The 18,997-nt window shown below is 62.5% G+C and overlaps 1 protein-coding gene across 1 annotated transcript in view; it reads right to left on the bottom strand.

Moving 5' to 3' along the window:
* Positions 1–1,776: 1,776 nt before the first annotated feature.
* Positions 1,777–18,997, bottom strand: part of PDXK (pyridoxal kinase) — a 25,439-nt gene continuing 8,218 nt past the window's right edge. The window contains exons 5-13 of the mRNA XM_077755367.1: positions 15,580–15,684; positions 14,297–14,380; positions 13,249–13,295; positions 12,491–12,576; positions 11,933–11,978; positions 9,567–9,678; positions 8,419–8,555; positions 6,976–7,042; positions 1,777–6,749 (exon numbers count right to left, since the gene is read on the bottom strand). Of these exons, the coding sequence (XP_077611493.1) occupies positions 6,637–6,749; positions 6,976–7,042; positions 8,419–8,555; positions 9,567–9,678; positions 11,933–11,978; positions 12,491–12,576; positions 13,249–13,295; positions 14,297–14,380; positions 15,580–15,684 (797 nt within the window). The 3' untranslated portion in view covers positions 1,777–6,636. The remainder of the gene's footprint in view (positions 6,750–6,975; positions 7,043–8,418; positions 8,556–9,566; positions 9,679–11,932; positions 11,979–12,490; positions 12,577–13,248; positions 13,296–14,296; positions 14,381–15,579; positions 15,685–18,997) is intronic.

Below are 18,997 nucleotides of genomic sequence, written 5' to 3' on the forward strand. Positions count from 1 at the left end.
CAGGGACGCAAATGGGGGCAAGCCCTGCGCAGACACCCAGGTGACCCCTCGGGACTACGGGACACATGCCCCTCCTGCGGCGCGCCCCCCCCGCACGTTGGTTTGTCAGCCCGGGTTATTGGTGCGGATACTTTGGTCATTTACTTCCCCTACTTGACCCCAGGCAGAGTCCGCAGTGGCTGGCCCCTGGCAGGTAGTTGACAAGGGACCAGATAACGGAGGAGGGCGTACTTCTTCTCTAACTCGGGGCTTTCCGGTGTCGTACTGCTCCCAGCTCACCTCTGCTGGGCCTGGGCCTGGCCTCCCTCACCTGTCCATCCCAAGCTGCCCCGGCCTCCGCTGCAGCGGCTCTGGCACCCAGCCCAGGGGGGCCCACCCCTGCCCAAAGCTAAGCCGCACACCTCAAACACCCAGGGGGCCCAATCTGTGGGGTGAACTCTGACCTGGAAAAGATCGGAGATGCCCCCGCTTGACCCACCTGGCCAGCTAGGTCACACCCTGCCCCGTGTCTTGTCCCTTTCCCTGTGCCCGCCTGCTCCTGGGAGGGCTCCCCTGCCCTGTACCAGTGCAGCGCAAGGGTGAGGCCCAGGCTCTCTCCCAGGAGCAGCCTGACACACCCTGGCGAGTGGGCTCCAGGGCGGGGCCTGCACTCCAGACCGGCCTTCCCGCCCACCCCGGGGGACGCCTGCGCCAGGAGTGAGGGTCAAAGCCGTGCGTGTCCTCTGCTGGACACTTCACGCAGGGTCAGACAGGGAAAGGGGACCGTGTCAGGACTTGCTGGACCTCACGCCCACCCTCATCCCTGGAGGCAGTGGGTTGAATAATGTCCCCCAGGATATCCCTGGGCCGGGGCCCGGAACCCGTGGCTGTGACCTTACACGGCAAAGGGACTCGTCAGATGTGATTAAGCTCAGGGTCTTGAGCTGGAGAGGTGATCCCAGGCCCTCTGGGGGCCCCAATGTGATCCCAGGGTCCTTAGAAGAGGGGGCAGGGGCCAGGGTCGGACTGAAGAGGCCACACCAGGGGTGTGAAGAGGTGGGAAGGGCCTGGGAGCACAGAACCCTCTAGAAGCTGGGAAAGGTGGGGCAGATTCTCCCTGGAGCCTTCTGGAAGAACCGGCCCCGCCCACCTATTTGCACACGTCCCATGTCCAGAGTTGCTCTGAGCCACTGCATTTGTGGATGTGTTACAGCCACAAAGGTCAGTCCACAGGAAGAGACTTGCAGGCCAGATAACGGGGGGGGGGTGTCAGGGAGGGGCCAACAGTGGGGCCGAGTTCAAGGTGTTTTCACCCTTCTGCCTTTCCGGCCGGCGCTGGGGAGTCACTCCCAAAGGTGTGGGTGAGTCACGGTGGGAGCACAGTACCTGCCCGGCCTGTAGGACCGGCTGTCACCACCCACGTGCGAAGGGACTGAAACCAGGCACCAGAAGCAGGAGCAGTGACAGTCATCAGTCAGTGATGAGGCGTCCCCAGACTGGTGGCGGAGGGGGCGGGGCGCTGGGAAAGGGAGCCCGCCTTCCTGGGTTCCCTGCCCCGGGGAGGAGCTTAGAGGCCAGCCCCCAGGGCGCAGAACACAGTGGGTGGGACGGGGCCTGGGCCACGTGGGTGGCTGGGGCAAGCTCTTTCCCTTAGACAGGCTTTCGGCCTCAGCTCCCATGCTTTCCAGTGGTCAGCGCCTCCGGGCTGGCCGGCTGGTGGCAGGGCGCTTCCGGTACCAGGAGATAATTACTGGGGGGTCCCTGCGGGGGGAAAAACCATTGCACTTCAACACCACGGCCAGAAAAAGATTTATTTATGGAATCATAAGTCAGTAGGACCAGCATACAGACACAGCCGCTACAGAGCTGGCAGGGACTTTACAACACGTGCACGGGGCAGGGGGGCTGGAGACCCCGGCCCTCCCTCACAGCCAGGCCCCAGGGGCAACGTGCTTCGTTCTGAGGGGGTCACACAGCCTCCACAGTCTGAGTTAAATTTCCAGGAAGGCCCAGGCCAGCACCAGCTGGGCTCTGAGTCAGCACCTCAACCCTCCTGTCGGTCCAGTCTTGCAATCATTGGCCGGAATCCCAACTAAAATCCTACATGGGAAAGTATGCCGCTGTAAAGTCAGAAGCATCCAAAACACCATCCACGCACTCTTCACCTCGGAGGCTACATGTACATCAGGAATTCACGCCCCGTCCCCAGGAGGAACATCTATGCCACCCGTCGGGACCCCAGGCCCACACGTTTGCGGGTACACGAAGGCACCTTCTGCTCCCGTCCCCGCTGCTGCCCAGCCCACCGATTCTCCCTTTCTGTTCCCCTCCCCCCCGGCACTCACCCCCTTGTGCCCGGAGCTGAGTCCTGCACCAGAAACTAAGTACAGTGGATGGAAGCCAGAGGCCCTGTCCCACAGCTCAGAACAGCGTGGGGGTGGGGTGCGCCCCCGCTCCCTCCCCAGACTGCCGGCTACCACAGAGCAGAGAGTGGTGGGCCCTCCTCATGTCGCCCTATTCTGCTGCACCGAAGGGCTGGGGCCCTTGCCATCCAGCTCCCCAGGCGACCTGCAGGGGCCCAGGACAGTGAGTCTCTTCCCACCAGAACCGGCTTCCAGATGCAGAAGGTGGAAACTTGCCCCAGCGTGGGGTGGGGACTGCCCCACCCAGGGCTCGCCTGCAGCGGGGGGTCAGCGGGAGTCCCCTGCTCTGAGCACAGGGCTGGGACAGCGGGAAAGCTTTCACAACACCTGTTTACTCCGCCAGGATCTAAAAAGAAAATTCTAGGAAGAGCTTTCCATTCGTACAAAGTTCGGAAATGGCCTCGAAGTCAGAACTGAAGTGAACTCATTAAGCTCCGTCTTAAGCAAAGGAACACGTGGTGGGTGGGGTCACGAGCACAACCTCTTAAGACAGGCAGGATGCGTCTGTCAGACCCGCGCTGTGATCAGCACCTTCGGGAGTAAAGCAGGAGACACACGCACTAGGAGCCCGAGATTGTGGAACTTGGCCCTGGGGCAGCGCAGACGCGCCCAGGGCACAGAGCCCGAGGCCCAGCGCCGTCACTAGCACGGAGCCCTGTGCACTACAGAAGCACCCCAGAGCAGGGTGGGGATGTGTGCAAGCTCCAGGGTGGGGCCCCGACGCCCGCCCTCTGCCGGCAGAGGGTGGAAGTGGGTGGCTGGATTCTGCAACCTTGGTGGGAGCTCTATAAACAAGGTTCTTGACACTTTTCACCCCCAAAGGCCCTCTGACCACCTGACTGCCCGTGCCACAAAGCGACGGCAGCACACACACACAGGTGCGGGCCTTGGTCACTGTGCTTCAAGCACCCTCAGGGCAGAAATGAAGCGGGAGATCTCCTGGGCTCCCAGAGCTGCCCTCCCAGGAAGAGGGGTCCTTCTGAGTGCCCACCTGCACTGGTTGGTGTGGGATGAACACAGGTAGCTTGGCGGCCACGCCCCTCTGGGGGGCAGAGTGGAGTCTGGGGGCCACGTGGCGCCCAGAGACTCAGACAGCCAGGACCACACTCTCAGCGCTCTGGTCTGCACACTGGCCCCTCTGCCCACTCAAACTTTCTTCCCCGCCTCCTGGCCCAGGCAGGTGCTGGCGTGGGGGTCTACTGAAACCCTGTCCCATGGGGACACGCGCGTGAAGGAGACCCCAGCAAACTGCGGGGGGCAGAGAAGGAAGACAGAGAGCCTGGCTATTCTGGTGGCAGAACCCAGAGTGATCACAGGGGCCTCTGAATCAGGCAGACAGACCGATCCCCTGAGCAGGTGGCCCCATCGAAGGGTAAGGGGAGGGCGTGCTCATGGTGCAAGTCCAACAGCTAGAACGCTGTTACCTCCTTTACTGTACATTTCAACTAGCAGTGAACGTGAGGTCCAGCAAGGAGGAAATGGCAGTCAGGAGTGGCCTGGGGACAGCTAGCATACCCGGCCGCCTGGCCAGCCCCGCCCGGCCCCACCCACCTGCTCCCCAGAGGCGAGGACTCAGCCTGCGAGGGCTTCCATCCCACACACAGCTACCTTCCTGGATGATGAAGGTGGGGAGGAGGCGGATTCTGCATCTACAAGGCTGGGCAGGGCGCTCCAGCCCCCGTTCTGGACACGAAAAGCACCCCAGACCAGGCTCAGGCCGTTGTAAAGTTAGATGACATTTTAAAAATTGGTTCCAACAAAGGTTAAGAACAGGACGACGAAGCCTCATTTTTACCGTCGCTGATGTAGATTAAAAAATAACGCAGGTCACCACGATTACCTCTGCAAGACTTGGCGAGGATGCGAAAATGGCTTTAAAAAAAGAGTAGTTTGTAATTCATTCTTAAGGTCTACAGAAGCTTTGAAAAACTGTATTGAAATCTGTACTCTGGTGATAAGCAGGCGACTTAGGACCGATACATTTCTCATTTTAAAATATATAATTATTACTTTGCGTGTGACTAAACTATGGAAAGTAAAGACAAAGATTTATTCTAATTTGGACCCAACCTGTGTAAAAAAAAAAATAAAAAAACAAAAAACACTGCTAGTGACCACGGCTGACCTCTGGATGGGAAATTCTAAGCACAGACAAGCCAGGGCCTGCGTGTCCACGACGGGGGACCGAGCCCTACACGGCGCTGGGCTCAGCAGCAGCACGTGGCCCGCGCAGCTTTGCCGGGGGAAGCTGGCGAGGTTTCTACAGGAGCCCCGCACCCTGTAGGGGCTCTCGGGACGCAGAGGTCCCACTGCTGGGGGCAGAGGGCTCAAGTCCCCCTCTCCCCCCCAGCGGTCGGGGCTTCACAGTCAGAGGAGACACATGAGAACATCCAGGATCCAGCCAGAAAGTTCACGGTTTGACAGGAAGTTCACAGTGGAATAACTATCGTCCTATGTACAGTATGGGGGGGGGATAAAAGCATCATGTGTAAGACAAAGGCTGAGCCCCTGAAAGAAAACTCAGAGAGCAGAGGACCAGCGTTCGCAGTGTTCCCAAGGCCATGGTGCGCACAGCCGGCCCCTCCGCCCTGCACCGCACCCTCACGTGAGCCCCCCATCTCATCGCAGAGAGATCCGCTTAGGCTCCTTCCCTGCCGAGTGCTTGCTCTCCGTGTTTACAAAGAAGTGTGGCCATCTCCCCAGCTCTGTTTGGCAGTGACGGGTGCTGCCCTGGTCCCCACGCTCACCCTGCTGGGGAGGCAGCCGGCCACGGGCTCCCCTTCCTCCTGGGTCAGGGAGGGCCGGGCCGGGCTCTGCGCAGTGGAGGCTAGTTCTCAGAACCAGGAAATGTGACAGGGGATGACAGACCCCCGGCCCGCGGCCGCTGTGGGGAGCCGCGAACCACCGAGCCCGTGCATGGGCAGCCGGGCACTAGCGCACGAGACTGGACACTCAGGACGTGGACAGACAGACAGCACGGACGCTGGTATTTCTTTGTTTCGAGGAGTCTGCAACGGACTGACCACCACCCTACCTAGGAGGTGGCAGTGGGTCTGGGGACACTGTTCCGGCCACAGAGGAGTGCGGGTTGCAGGAGACGACCCGCCAGTGGGACGGGGTTGGGGGGTCCCTGTGGGGCGTCTGCTCGTTTCCCCCCACGCTGCAGACTCTGTCTCCCTCCGGGCAATGGGCTCCTGGGAGATGAGAACTTCTGTTCTCCCCAGGGCAGGCGGGGAGGTGGGCACCCCTACTTGCAGCCACACCTGGGGGTCCTCAAAATTAAGGGGGGCCACAGAGGTCGCCCTGGCAGCACATGACCGGCCTGGTGTCTAGCCTGTGCTGCGGCCCTCGCCCAGGGCATCTGAGAGCCACTGGCCAGGCCCTCTGCCTCTGCCCCTCCCCCGATGTGCCAACACTCTCTCCTCGGAGGAGGGGCAGGAGCTGCAGCCGTCTTTCTGGGGGCCTCGTGCACACGGGCTTCGGGCGGGCGTGGAGGGCAGGACCGAGTGGGGAGGGGTGAGCGCACAGGGTAACTGGTCCCCTCGTGGGGTTAAATATGCCAATGGTGCCCACTGCCCTCTACCTGCCTCTGCACGACCACGTGGCACAAGATCTGCCCCCAGCCACGGGTGGCAAACACAGACTTAACCCCCCATGCCCTGGACCAGGTGAAGGTTCCGGAAGGAACACAACGGGCTGAGCTGTTCCAGCCTCACAAGCCCTTGCTCATCCCTAGGGCGTGTCTGGGCCGGCTGGCATCGCCCTGTTCCTGCAGTGATGCAATCCCGGCGACCCCCCCCCCACGGCCAGGTGACAAGACACAAGACGTCTCAAGCACGAACAGAAGAGCGGGTCGCAGGACAACAGACACATTTGGCAAAATTCTCCCAGACGCAGATGGCTAAGACCCGACCCTTTCTCAGGGGCGCACACACCCCAGGGCTCCCCGGCCCTCGCCCGCTCGGATGGGACGCGCCCGCGGACCGGGGGCCCACGGAGCTGGCGCCCTGGGGGACGGGGAGCCGGGTTCCCAGAATTACAGATTTCTGTGATTGCTTTGTGATTTTTAAAAAGCACGACCAGCACATTTTCACAATTAAGACCGGTAGATGCTGGACACTCACGAAGGAAAAAAATACCAAGTTTCAGTCACGGCTCTAAGGCAGACGCTACGTTTTCACAGGGACGACAGACGCACCGACACGCTGTGCGTTAGGGGGTGGCACGTGGGCCCTCACAGCACCGCGGCCCGGACCACGATCTCCGGGTTCTCGATGTCCTTCTTGCTCTGGACCATCCGCAGCTCCAGCTGCGCCGGGCTGGGCTTCAGTCCTCCCCCTGCCTGGGCTACAAGACAGAGCGTCGGGGACAGGGACAGAGCAGAAACCACCCGTTTCCTGCCCCCTTCCCTCGCGCGAGTCCTCTGTGTCACCTCCAGGGCCCTCACGGGGGGCACGAGCTCGCAGGCTAGCAGAGGCGGAGGGAGCCTCGGGACCCCGCTGTCGGCCCCGGTGCCTGGCAGGTGCGGCCCCCTCCCCCTCCCCCTCCCCTCGAGGGCCCTGCTCGGAGGTACCTTTGGCACACGTGATGGTCCGCTGCAGAACATGGTGCATGGCCGACAAGGTCTTCTCACAGGCCACCTGCAGGGCGGGAGACACACACACGTGGTCCGTGTGGCCACGGCCTGGACGGGATTCTCCCCGCACCCAAACCCCGTCCTTACCCCGAGTCACCAGGGCGCTGGCTTCACCATCACACGCTCCCCAACAACCAAGCCCAGAGAGCTGGGCAGATGCCTGGGTACTAGGATTAGCCGTGTGCTCTGGGGGAGGGCTGGGCTCTAGGACACGTCAGTACTGTCTGCCATGCAGTAGGTGCTTAATAAGTGTTTCTAGGATGAACTAGACTCTTCATCGAAAACCGTTCCTATCCCAGAGTTGGCCAAAGTCGTTGCTTGCCGGCACCTCAAAGTCAAGGACTCGGGGCTTAGCAGGAGCTGGGGAAGTGAGTGCTGAACCTGGGTTTGGCCTCAGGCGGCCCAGCAGCAACGTGTCCACTGTGCACCCGATGGCCAAGGTGCCCTGTACCTGGCGAGGCTCCCATGGCCACCAACTGCAGAAGCAGCTCTGGGCTCCCCCTGGTCCCTGGGTGTGTGTGGGGACAGGCAAGGACACACGGTCTGAGACCCCCCTGGTCCCTGGGTGGGGGAGGGACGGGCATGGACACACAGCCCAGCGCTTGCCCCTGGGCCTTGTAGGCAAGAGGAACAGGGCTCTGGTGCAGCCCTGCATCTCCGACGCGCTCACTGAGGGGACGGGGACTGTGCCCAACCCCAGGGCCCTGGCACATCCACTTCCAGATCCCGACCTGGAGCTCCTTCTGAGTGGACCCAGTGCAGACGGCGGCGTGGCCCCTCGCTAACCGCCCTGCACGGCTGCCCTTCCCACGCACGTTCTAGAGACGGCAGCCAAGCCTTGACCGCCACCAAGTACGTGTCACTCCTGAGCTTAACCACAGGCCATGCGGGGCCACCGCACACCCCCGTTCACAGAATCGGTAGCAAGGGATCCGCTCATCCAGCAGAGGCCGCACAGAATGGCTTTATCTCTGCATGAACGCGTTTAGTAGACGTGTGCACACAAAGCAGGGGTCGGGGAGGGATGGACGGACATGCGGACGGACACACAGACTGCCTCACGAGCTGAGCTTCTCTGCCAGTCTCACTTCACAGCCCTGCCCCTCATCCCTCCGAGGGGCCCCCACCACTGAGTCTCTCGACTCACTGGGGCGATGACATCTTAGCACAAATTTCACTGTGCTGCTCTCGCGGGAGACGCTCCTCGTTCCGGACCCGCTGAGGCTGCAGTGAAGCCCCCGGGCCCCCGCCCTCCTGTGGCTCAGGGCTGCCCGGGCCCAGCAGGCGACTCCAGCGTGTGGTGCACGAGTGGACTGTTTGAGCCCCTGCGGAACCCAGATCGACCCCGACTGCAGCAGGGAGGGGGCGTGTCCTGCTCACCTTGAGATTGTTGGGGTGCTTGTGTGTCCACGCCAGGAGCATGGCGGCGAAGAGGTCGCCGGTGCCCACGAAGACCGCGTCCACCTTGTGTGTCTCCATGCGGATGCGCTCCGTCACCACGGAGCCGTCGGGCTTCCCTGCAGGAGAGCACCGCTGACGGGCCCCGGGGCCCCGGGCCAGCAGACGCCAGCCCCTCAGGCTGGGAACTGGCCCGCTCTCCTCCCCGCCCCTCCCCTGCACAGGGGCAGGGAGGGGCTCGGTGGCCAGAACCGATGGCGGCCCCGTCACCAGGGAGGGGGTAGGTACCAGAGCCCCCGGCCAGGCGTGAGGGACCAGCGCGCGTGACGGTGCAGAGGGCGCCCCGGCCTGGGGCAGTAACAAGGGCACCTACAGCCGCGGGGACCGTGAGGTTACTGCAAAGGAGGCACGTGCATGGGTGTGCACATGGACACGGATGCATGGGCACACACAGGGGTACGTGGGTGTATGCATGGCTGTGCCCAGAGCACGCATGGGTAAACGGGCATGCATGCACAAGGGCACATGGGTGTGTGTACGAGGGCATACGTGGTCTGCACAGGGACATGCACAGGAGTGATGGGTGTGCACGGGGATGTGCATGGGTGTGTGCACCGGGGCACACTCTCCTGAAGACAGAGGGAGTGGTAAGAGAGCTCCATGCTCTCTGGGGCAGTGGCTGTGACCCCGGCCTCCTGTGTCATTTCATTCCCCCAGAGAACACACCAACCCAGGTGTGTTTACACGAGTCTACAGCTGACAGGTGAGGCCCCACAGGGATGCCCAGCTCTGTGGGAGGAGAGGGTGTGGACGCCTGGCTCTGAGCCCCGGGCTCTAGGCGGGCCGTCCACGTGACCCGAGCCTGGAAGACAGACGCTCTCTGGGAACCGCTGGCGCGCCGTGGGCACGGAGGGCTGGCTGCTCGGTGACCGTGGGGAGGGCCCCGCACCGACGCACAGAAACCTCTCTCAGGTTTGTTCTCAGAGTGTTTGGGGCGTGACAGGAGTTCAGGACACCGAGCACCTGCTGCTGTGCGAGGCCTGATATCCCCCCCACTGAAGCCAAAGCCAGGGAGGCCTCAGGGCACCGGTGGCGGAAGGTGGGCGGGGGGGGGCAGGTGCAGGACTTACGGATCCTCTGGCTCCCCAGCGCGATCAGGTAGTCGCTGCCCCTCGGGGAGGGCAGGTCGGAGCTGGTGATGACCACCGTGTCGGGGCCCATGGCGTGCAGCACGTCCATCACCTGCCGGAGCACGGGACTGTGTCGGCCGCGGCCCGGCCACCTGCGCCCAAGCCATCAGGCCCGGCCGGCACGATGCCCTCCTGCTCACACATCCGCCGGACCCCACACTCGTCCTGGACCCATGTTCCAGAGGAAGATGCCAACCAGGCCCCAGACTGCCTTCCTTTCTCAGCTGGCCCCGGGGCAGTAAACCCACGCCCACCATCAGACCGCCAGGTCGCGGGGAAGCCGCTTGCTCGCTCCTTCACTCAGCGAAGCTCTCCTGCCGTGTGTCCAGACAGGCCGGCGGCCGGAGGCTCCCTGTCCTCCCACAATACACGCGTGGGGATAAAACACCCACCGGGCAGAGCTGGGGCTCAGGAGAGCGCCAGCTACACCAGAGAGGGGTGCCCGTCCCTGGAATGCAGGGGGCTGGCCTCTGTGGGGATTCCCACCCACGTGGCTCACTGTGGGGAGCCCTGAGTGTCTGGTCCTGGGCAGGGGGGTCCCTGAGTTGGGCTCCAGCCCAGAGAAGCCTCCCCTGTGCCACAGCATGTGGCTACACCCCAGCCCCTGTCAGCCTAGGACCTGTGGCTGCGGTGCAGACAGGCCACAGGGTCGTGTGACAAGGGACAAGCTCTCTGTAAGTGGCTTTTCCTTCCCTCCTCGCACAGGGGCCTCAGAGCCGGGCGTGTGACCGTGCAGGCAGGCGCCCTCCACTCCACAGTCCAGTGCAGGCCATGGGAGATGTGTCCCTGCCCCACACGTGGGGCGTGCCTCCCACCTGGCCCCCACCCTGCTCAGGGCACCACCCAGGCACACACCAGGAATCTCCCACAGTCCTCGGGGCACACGGGCGCACAGCAGAGGAGGGTCACCTGTGACCCCGGCCCCGCTGCTCTCCTGCCCGGCGCCACCTGACTCTGAGTCCCCAGATGCTGTGCCAGCTCGGAGCCAGACCCTGAGAGCAGAGAGGGGGGCACCCTCATCCCTCTGCACACTGGGGAAACAGAGGCCCGCAGCCCTCGGGCCCAGGTGTGGCCGGGACTAGACCTGGCGCTCGGATTTGTTTCCTGGATGATGACAAGAGCGCACGTGTCTGATGAGGCCCTGCCACGGACGGGGTGCAGACACTGCTGGGGCACGTGGCCCAGGATTCCCTCTGGGGCCAAATGACAGGCGGGTGACTAGTCCCACAGGGAAGTTGAAGAGCTTTGAAGAGGAACCCTCGCCTGTCTCACTTCCTGCCACCCCGTCGGCGAGGCCCGCGGCTTCCAGATGCGCCCAGCCAGCCCCCCAAGGTGCAAACCGACTCCTGGCCCATAAACCTCTTCACGTACGCACGCACACAGACGCGTGCACACGTGTGCCCAGACACGCACACCACCCCACAAACGTGCACACACACCCCCTCCCACTGGTGTTGGGCAGAACCCAACTGGCGGTTTCTGGTCCCTGCTTCTCCGACCGTGGGCTGGGGCGGTGGTGCGCGCCTCTGGAAGGCTGCCCCTGGCGCCCGCGGAGGCCAGCCTCTCCAGCACACACACAGGTCATGGGTGTGTGTGAGTGCTGCACTCGGCAAGCTGGACTCACGGTACCCGGCACACAGCAAGCACTCACTAAATGCTGCCACCGCTGTGGGCTGAACTGTGCGCCGAGACAGATGCTGGAACCCTAAGCCCAGAACCTCAGAGTGTTTCCTGTTTCCTCGTGAGGAAACACGGTCTGCGCAGATTCAAGCGAGTTAGGATGAGGTCGCTGCGTGGGCCCGGGTCCTAGCCTGGCGTCCTCAGTGAGAGAAGGTGAGGACGCGGGACACACCGTGTGCCACGGAGGCCCCCTGCAAACAGCAGAGGCTGGCGACGGCTCTGCAAACCCAGGGGCGCCAGCAGTGGCTAGAAGCTGGGAGGCCGGCAAGCACCGGCTTCGTCCCTTCGGTTTTGGGCCGGGAACGGTCCCACCGACACCCCGATCTTGGCCTTCTGGCCCCAGGACCAGACAGAACATTCTTGTGTTGTTCTCGGCCGCCTGTCTGCGGCACTTGCTACGGACGCCCCGGGAAGCTCACGCAGGGCAGCTGCCTGATGCAGGGTGGGCGGGGGGCCGAGCGACCCAGGCCAGCATCAAGCTGCTGGTGCCCTGCCCAGCGGCTAAGACACAACTTGCAGCACATCCCTCAGGCCTGGGCAGGGTGCTGGCCACCTGGGGGGCCCACCTCCCCTCCCCCCACGAGCGCTGCACCTGTCCCACACCAGGCCTCGGAAGGTCTCCTTACCGCTAGCGCTTCTTCTTGACTGTGGATCTTTCTGCCACTGAGTAACCTGGAAGACGGGCGAGGCACAGGTGAGCCCTTGCTCCTCTGGGGCCTGCTGGAATCATCCCCAGAGCTCCGGCGAGCCCCCCATCCCCACAGGAACCCACTCAGTGTCTGCTGGCCCCGCGATGCACCCAAGGGCCAGTCGGGGGTAAAATTTAACAGCGGCAAGAGACAGCAAGACACAGCCCCACTCAGTGGCCAGAGAGGGTGTCAGAGCTCCAGGTGGCTGCCTGCGTCAGGTGGCGTGGGACCCCCCCCCCCAACAGCTGGTGTCACCCACCTGTGCCCTAAGCTCCTCCCCTTTCCGTCCCCGAAGGCCCATGCTGCCCAGGAGGACGGCCGGGGGTCATCACGGGCACAGGCGTCAGGGGGAAATAACACCCGCCNGCCAGAGCATCGGGCCAGCCCCCCCACCTGCAGCAGGACCTTGGGAGGGGGGGTCTGACTGGCGCTGGAACAGCCCTCCCCAGGGGGGTGGGGGGCGTCTGAAACCTTCCGTGCTTTCGAATTACTTACTCAGCCTCGAACTGGTTGGGGGTTATGATGTCTGCCACCGGCACAACCTTCTCTCTGTAGACTGGAAGGAGGTCCTCCGGAACGTACTAGAGGGCGACAGGNGCGCCCTGCGGCTGGGCCTGCGCGGGCTCGCCCGGGGACTCCGGGGTGCTGGAGGCCGGCTCCTTCACCCCACAGGGAGTTCTTTCTCAACCTATGAGCTCAGAAACGGCTCCCAACACCGGGGTCCCAGGGCAGGGTCCCAGGTGCCCTCTGTGCCCCACCTGCCAAGCTCCCCTGCTGGCCCCGGGGGGACTCCCACCAGCAGACTGACCACCCGCCCTGCACGTCAGGGGCAGAAAGCTACGGCCCGTCTGCTCTGACACGGTTACGGGGGAAAAGGAAAGACAAGCAACATTTGGGACACATGGAGACTACAGGAAATTCAGACTTCAGCGTCTGTGGGGAAGTTTATTAGAAGGAGGCCGTGCCTGTTTGCGGCTATTTATTTTCCTTAAAGACTTTATTTTTAAGTAAGCTCTACACCCCGTGTGAGCCTTGAACCCACAACCCCAAGGTCAAGAGTCACAGGCTCCACCGACCGAGCCAGCGGGGGCTGCTTTGTGACGAAGAGGGACGTGCGTCCCCAAACGTCCGCTCTCAGGCCCTTTACAGAAAAGCTCGTCCGCCGACCCGCTTCCAGGCTGGCGTCCACCCCAGGGCAGGCGTGTGGGCGGTCAGTGCCCCGCGTCGGGACCAGCGCGCACGAGGTCACTAACCATAGAGCCCTCGCCGTTCCACTTGTCCCCCATCACCGGGTCGCATACTGTGGGACACAAAGGGCGTCTGTTAGCAAAAGTCACGCCTCCCAAGAGGAGAGAGCTTACCGCTGACCTCCGTTACACTCCGCGTGTGTGGCCGATCGCTCGGGGAAAGCACGGCCTCTACCTTCCCTCGCCGGTTACCCGCGCCCCATGCTGTGGTCCGAGACTGACTGCTCTGCTTGACTCCCTATCTGACCATCGTTAGCGCCTTTCTCGAGAGCGTGGCTGGAACAGCGGCCCCATTCCCTCCCGCCACCACACCGGCACGTTCCCTTCGTGTGGCGGTCCGCGGCATGCGCAAAGCCACATGTCGTGCGGGACCTGCCATGAGGCCGGCGGAGGCCAGGGACCGGCGTGGATGCCTGGGAGACGCACCTCAGGGAAGGCCCCCGTCTGCGCGGCGGAGGCAGCAAGAACGCACCAGGGCCGCTGGGGCCCCAAGCCCGCTAGCGTTCGCAGTGGTGGGACCCACACGGCAGGACACCGGGGCTCCCACCTGGATGCAGGGAGGGTCACGTGTGGCCCTGCAGAGGCCTGCACGTGCGCATGAGTCCGGGGGGGGGGGCGACCACAGTGTCCCATGAGTCTTGCCTGGCGGGGCCTCTGCTCGCGGGACACCCTGAGAGCTGGCGCTGCAGCCCCGGGGGGCAGGACAGATGGGCCTTGCGTGCGCCTCAGCTCTGCTCCGGGCGGGTGTCCACCCTGGCCCACCCTGACCCCTCCCTGGCCAGGCCCCACCCGGGACATCCATGTCCACCCTCTCTGGGTGGCCACACGGGCACGCTGACGACAGCAGGTATATAACCTGTTCGTCTGCCAGGGTCACTGTGAGGCCGTTCTGATCCCTGCCCAGAGCTCTGCGGCTTCCAGGACCAGGGGAGGCGGGACGTGAAGGAGGGGCGTCCAGGAGGAAGGAGGCCAAGCCCCCCGTCCCCGGGCCCCCGGCCAACCCCACGGGAGAAGGCGGCGGCCCAGCAGGCGCGCAGCAGAACCCGGCGCCTACCGTACACCAGCCTGGAGTTCTGCTGCTTCAGCTCCCGCACGATGTCCACCACGGAGGCCAGGAAGGACTTGTCCCTCGTGTAACCTGTGGCAGGGAGATGCAGCCACCTTGTCGGAAGGCTCCCACCCAGACCGCGGCCCAGGGAGGAAAAGCACCATCAACGCCCCCTGCTGCAGGGGCGCCGGGGGGCTAAGTGTCTCAGCCCCGAGCTCAGCTCAGGCCGTGATCCTGCTGTCGTGGGATCAAGCCCCGCCTCGGGCTCTGCACTGAGCAGAGAGCCTGCTTGGGATTGACTCTTTCTTTCTGCCCCTCCCTTGCCCACGAGCAAGCGCATGCTCTCTCTCAAAATAAATAAACTTAAAAAACAAAAAACAAAAACAACATCCACAGTCCCTGAGGGACACTGGGCGTTTCCCAAAGCGTCGTTTTATTTTATTTTTTTTTTAGTGTATTTTTTTTGTTGTTGTTAAAAGAGTGCATACACACATGAGTGGAGGTGGGGGCAGAGACAGAGAATCCCACGCTCGGCATGGAGCTCTTCATGGGGGTCTCAGTCCCCCCAACTGTAAGATCAAGACCTGAGCCGAAATTAAGAGTCAGATGCTCAACCAACTGAGCCAGCCAGGCGCCCCGTCAAGTTTTGAACGAATGGAAGAAGCTGTGAGTGATAGGTGTACAAAGAATATTTTCTTTTGTCTTTCCCATTTTCTTTAAAAAGTTTTTTTTAATGTTTAGATATTTTTGAGAGAGACACAGTACAAGCAGGGGAAGAGCAGAGAGGGAGGGAGACACAGAATCCAAAGCAGCTCCAGGCTCCGAGCTGTCAGCACAGAGCCCGACATGGGGCTTGAACCCACGAACCGTGAGACCGTGACCTGAGCCAAAGTCAGAAGCTCAACCAACTGAGCCCCCAGGCGCCCCATTTCCACTGTCAATAACAAGTCCGTTTATTTCTAACTACATATACAAATACAAATAGATACTTTTCCCATTAAGTTGACTAATGAACTGATGCAGCACGTTGCCAGGGTGTTTTCACTCTCGAGCCCCTGCGTGTCCCCCAACCCCACACGGGTCCCAGAACCCCGATGTGGCCTGTCTGAGAGCAGCATGGGGCCAGGACACCCCAGGTCACGCTAGCAGGGCGCGGCCGTTACTAGGGCGCCACCGAATTCTTGGCAGCACAGCCCTTCCCTCCTCGAAGGAGGCAGGGCCCAGGGTGGGGGTCCCTCCCCATGCCCACCCCCCGCGGGAGCGAGGCACCCAGCTGCCCGGACACTCACCCGTGAGCACGTAGTCATACTTATTCACACTGTTCAGCTTCAGGCCTTCGTACAGCTCCTGGAGTTCATCTGAGTTCAGCACTTGGCCTTTCCAGTGCGGGTAGCCTGGGGGAGGGCAGGGTGGCTGGAGCCTTAACACCAGAGCACGCGTGTGAAACACAGCCCCCCCCCCCCCACGGCCCACTGCAGCCCGGACGCTCGCTCCCTCGCCCTCGACGGCGCCGTGCTTCGGTGGGCCCTCCGACACCGTCTGCCTCAAAGCCCCCCGCAGACACCGCCGCCTCCATGCCACCACTGGCCGCGGGGCCCCTCCCACCCCTGCACGCCGGCCCGCACACCTGCATCGCGAGGATGCAGAGCTGCGCACCTTCTCCCCGGGGAGCCCCCGCCCCAGGTCACGGTGGGTGGCCCCTCCAGCCTCCCCTGTTGAGGAGGGCCCCCCTCAAGGGGGCCCATTCCCCCCTCCAGGCTGAGCGGCCCCATCGCTGCTCGCTGGGCACCTGATCGGCAGGCCGCGTCACATCCTGCCAACTCGGCCCCGTGAGATGGAGGCCGCCACGCCACCAAGGGCAGCCTCAGGTCAAGGTGGGGCAGAGCGCCAAACGTGAATTAGGGGCAGGCTCTGACCCGGGTTTTCGGCTCCTACAGGCACCCCGGCTGAAGTGCTTGCTCTGGGCACGTGGGCACGCAGACTGCCGGCCTCCTAAGGGACCGTCCCGCCATGGAGGACGAGCCCTGCCCGCGCGGGCCCTGGAGTGTGCGCCTGGTGCCTGGCTTCTCCCCGCGCCTTTTCCCTGGGCCTCAGTAGCTCTTTGTGCCGAGTCCTGGGAGGGCCCCCGGGGAACTGGCACATCCGGGGGTGGTCCTGGGGCCCCTGGTACTCCTGAGCCATCCTTGAGCCCTAGGAATGACCCCCTGACCCCCTGATGTCCCAAGGCCTCCATCCCACAAAGCACACCCACCTTCTGCGATTCACCTCATGCTTCCTATGCCCCGTGGGGCCTCTGACATTAGCAGCACCCACACCCCTGGGGGCTCGTCTGGAACACAGATTCTCAGGCCCAGGCCCAGCCAGTGAGTGTTTGGGGGCGGGCCCGGCACTCGCTATCAGCAAGGCCCCAGGAGCTTCCTATCCACACACGAACCCGAGAGGCACAGACCAGGAGCAGGGGGTCCACAGACGAGGGCCCGTGGCCGTGTCTGGCCCGCCACATGCATCAGCACAGTTTTTTGCATGTTTTTGCATGTTTAAGTGGTTGGGGCAAAAAGAGCAGACTTGTAAGCTGCATAGGCCCACCCCTCGGCCCACGGCCCCTCGCTGCTCTCACGCTGCGAAGGCACGGAAGCTGCAAAGCCTCCGTTATTCACCATCTGGCTGGTAACAGGGCAAGGGATGCGAGTCCTGCTCACCCAGGACGGAGGCTCTGTGGCCTCGACCTGAAGAGTCAGCTCTGAGTCAAGCCATAACGAGCTCTGTTAAAGGGAAACGGGCCTGAAATGGGGTGTCTCACACTAGGGCCCCAAGTCAGTGAGCAAGACCTGATACTGAACCTGACTGCAGTTTCCACCCTGGAGCGGAGCCTTTAGCCGGTCAACGTGGAATCTCCTGGTCACTACTGGGAAGCTGACCGGCAGACCCGTTCCAGTCCCCTCAGACGGACAACCTTGCCTGAACCCAAAGCATCCCCTGCTAGCAAATCCCTTTCTTCTTTGGTTTATTAATGCTCCCTCTCTCTGTCTTTAAAACCCTTTTTTCCCTTCAGCTCAGTGGAGCCCCCTCCACTTTCCAGATGGGATGCCACCTGATTCATGAGTCATTTAACAAAACCAATTAGGTCTTCCAGTTTACTCGGCTGAACTCCGGTTTTTAACAGATCCCGCATCACACCCACCAGGATGGCTAGACACGTGCCGATGAGCACGGAAGAAGGGGGGGCCCTTCTGCCCGTGGGCAGGGACAAGACGGCACAGCCACTGTGGAAACCAGGCTGGCAGCCGTTCACGTGGTCAGGGTTACTCTCAGATCGAGCTGTTGTGCCTCTGGTGCATCTGTCTGGGGAGACGGGAGAAGTGGTCCCAGAAACACGTGCAAACGGCTGCTCACAGCCACAATCTCTGTGACAGCCACGACTCACAAACCGTGTCCGTCAACAAAGGGATGCACGAGACGCGGTGCATCCATATGGCGGGCAGCGCCCTCCAGCCTCAGAAGGCGCGGAGCGCTGGCACCGGCCGCCACACAGATGAGCCCAGAGAACACGGTGCTCAGAGAGAAGCCAGTCGCTGGTGGTCACCTGTCCCAGGATTCTGCGTGGAGGAAGCCTCCAAGGCGGACACAGCCACAGACAGAAGAAAGCAGGATAGCGGTCAGCGGCCGGGAGGAGGGTCAGGGGTGAGGGACAGGCGGGTACTCGTACGGCTCGCGCTGGAGCAGTGAAAACCCCAGGGAGTGCACTTGAAACCACTGAGTGATACGCTCAAACAGGTGACTTAATTCTACGGCACATAAATATCGGAGTAGGGTCGTTATTAACAAAAGGAGAACTTTCCAGGGGTGCCTGGGTGGCTCAATCGGTTAAGCGTCCAATGATTTTGATTTTGATTTGGCTCAGGTCACGATCCCAGGGTCGATGGGATCAAGCCCTGCACTGGGCTCCGAGGTGAAGGTGGAGCCTGCGTGGGATTCTCTCTGCCCCTCCCCCGCTCACTCACATGCTCTCGCTAAAAAAAAAAACACAAAAAAAACCCACTTCAAAAAGAAGTAAAAACAAAAAACAAAAAATACCCCAAGTACTTCTGGGTGCAAAGCCCAGGACTGAATCCATGAGATTCCAATCAGGCTGCACAAACGGCCCCAGGTGGGTCCCCTCCCCTCCCCTCCCGCATCTGGAGGTGCGGTGGGGGCCCTTCCAGGAGCCCCAGGGCGAAGCCCGCATCCCTCTCCGGGCCCCGACCGCGCCCGCAGCAGCGGGGGCTCCACGCGCCCCTCGCAGGCTTGGACCCCTCAGGACGGCCAGTCCCCCGGCACCTGAAGACCTTTACGGGAGCCCTGAAAGCGGCCACCGGCCGCTTCGGCTCCAGAACCCCCTCCCCTCAGCCGGGGTCTGGGCCGAGGGCAGTAGCAGCTTCTGAGCCAGGTGTGAGGCTGAACGCACGCTGCGTGTGTCCCAACGCCAGGTGCAGCGAGGAACTGAATTCCAGCGTGCGGCGTCCAAGCCAGCTTGGCTCCTTGACTTAGACAAACAGAGAGGAAGGTGGTTAAAACGGCCAATAAAGCACGTGGGATTCAGGGAAGTTCACGGAGTCCACTGAGGCGTCTCCAAACCACAGGAGCGTGGACACTGGGCAAAGCAAAACCAGGCACGGGCTGTCAGTGCGGACCGCAGGCTTCTCTTCCGGACCCCGAACGCCATTCCTC

Source organism: Crocuta crocuta, unplaced genomic scaffold (assembly GCF_008692635.1).
Source record: "Crocuta crocuta isolate KB4526 unplaced genomic scaffold, BGI_CrCroc_1.0 scaffold675, whole genome shotgun sequence".
Lineage (NCBI taxonomy): Eukaryota > Metazoa > Chordata > Mammalia > Carnivora > Hyaenidae > Crocuta > Crocuta crocuta.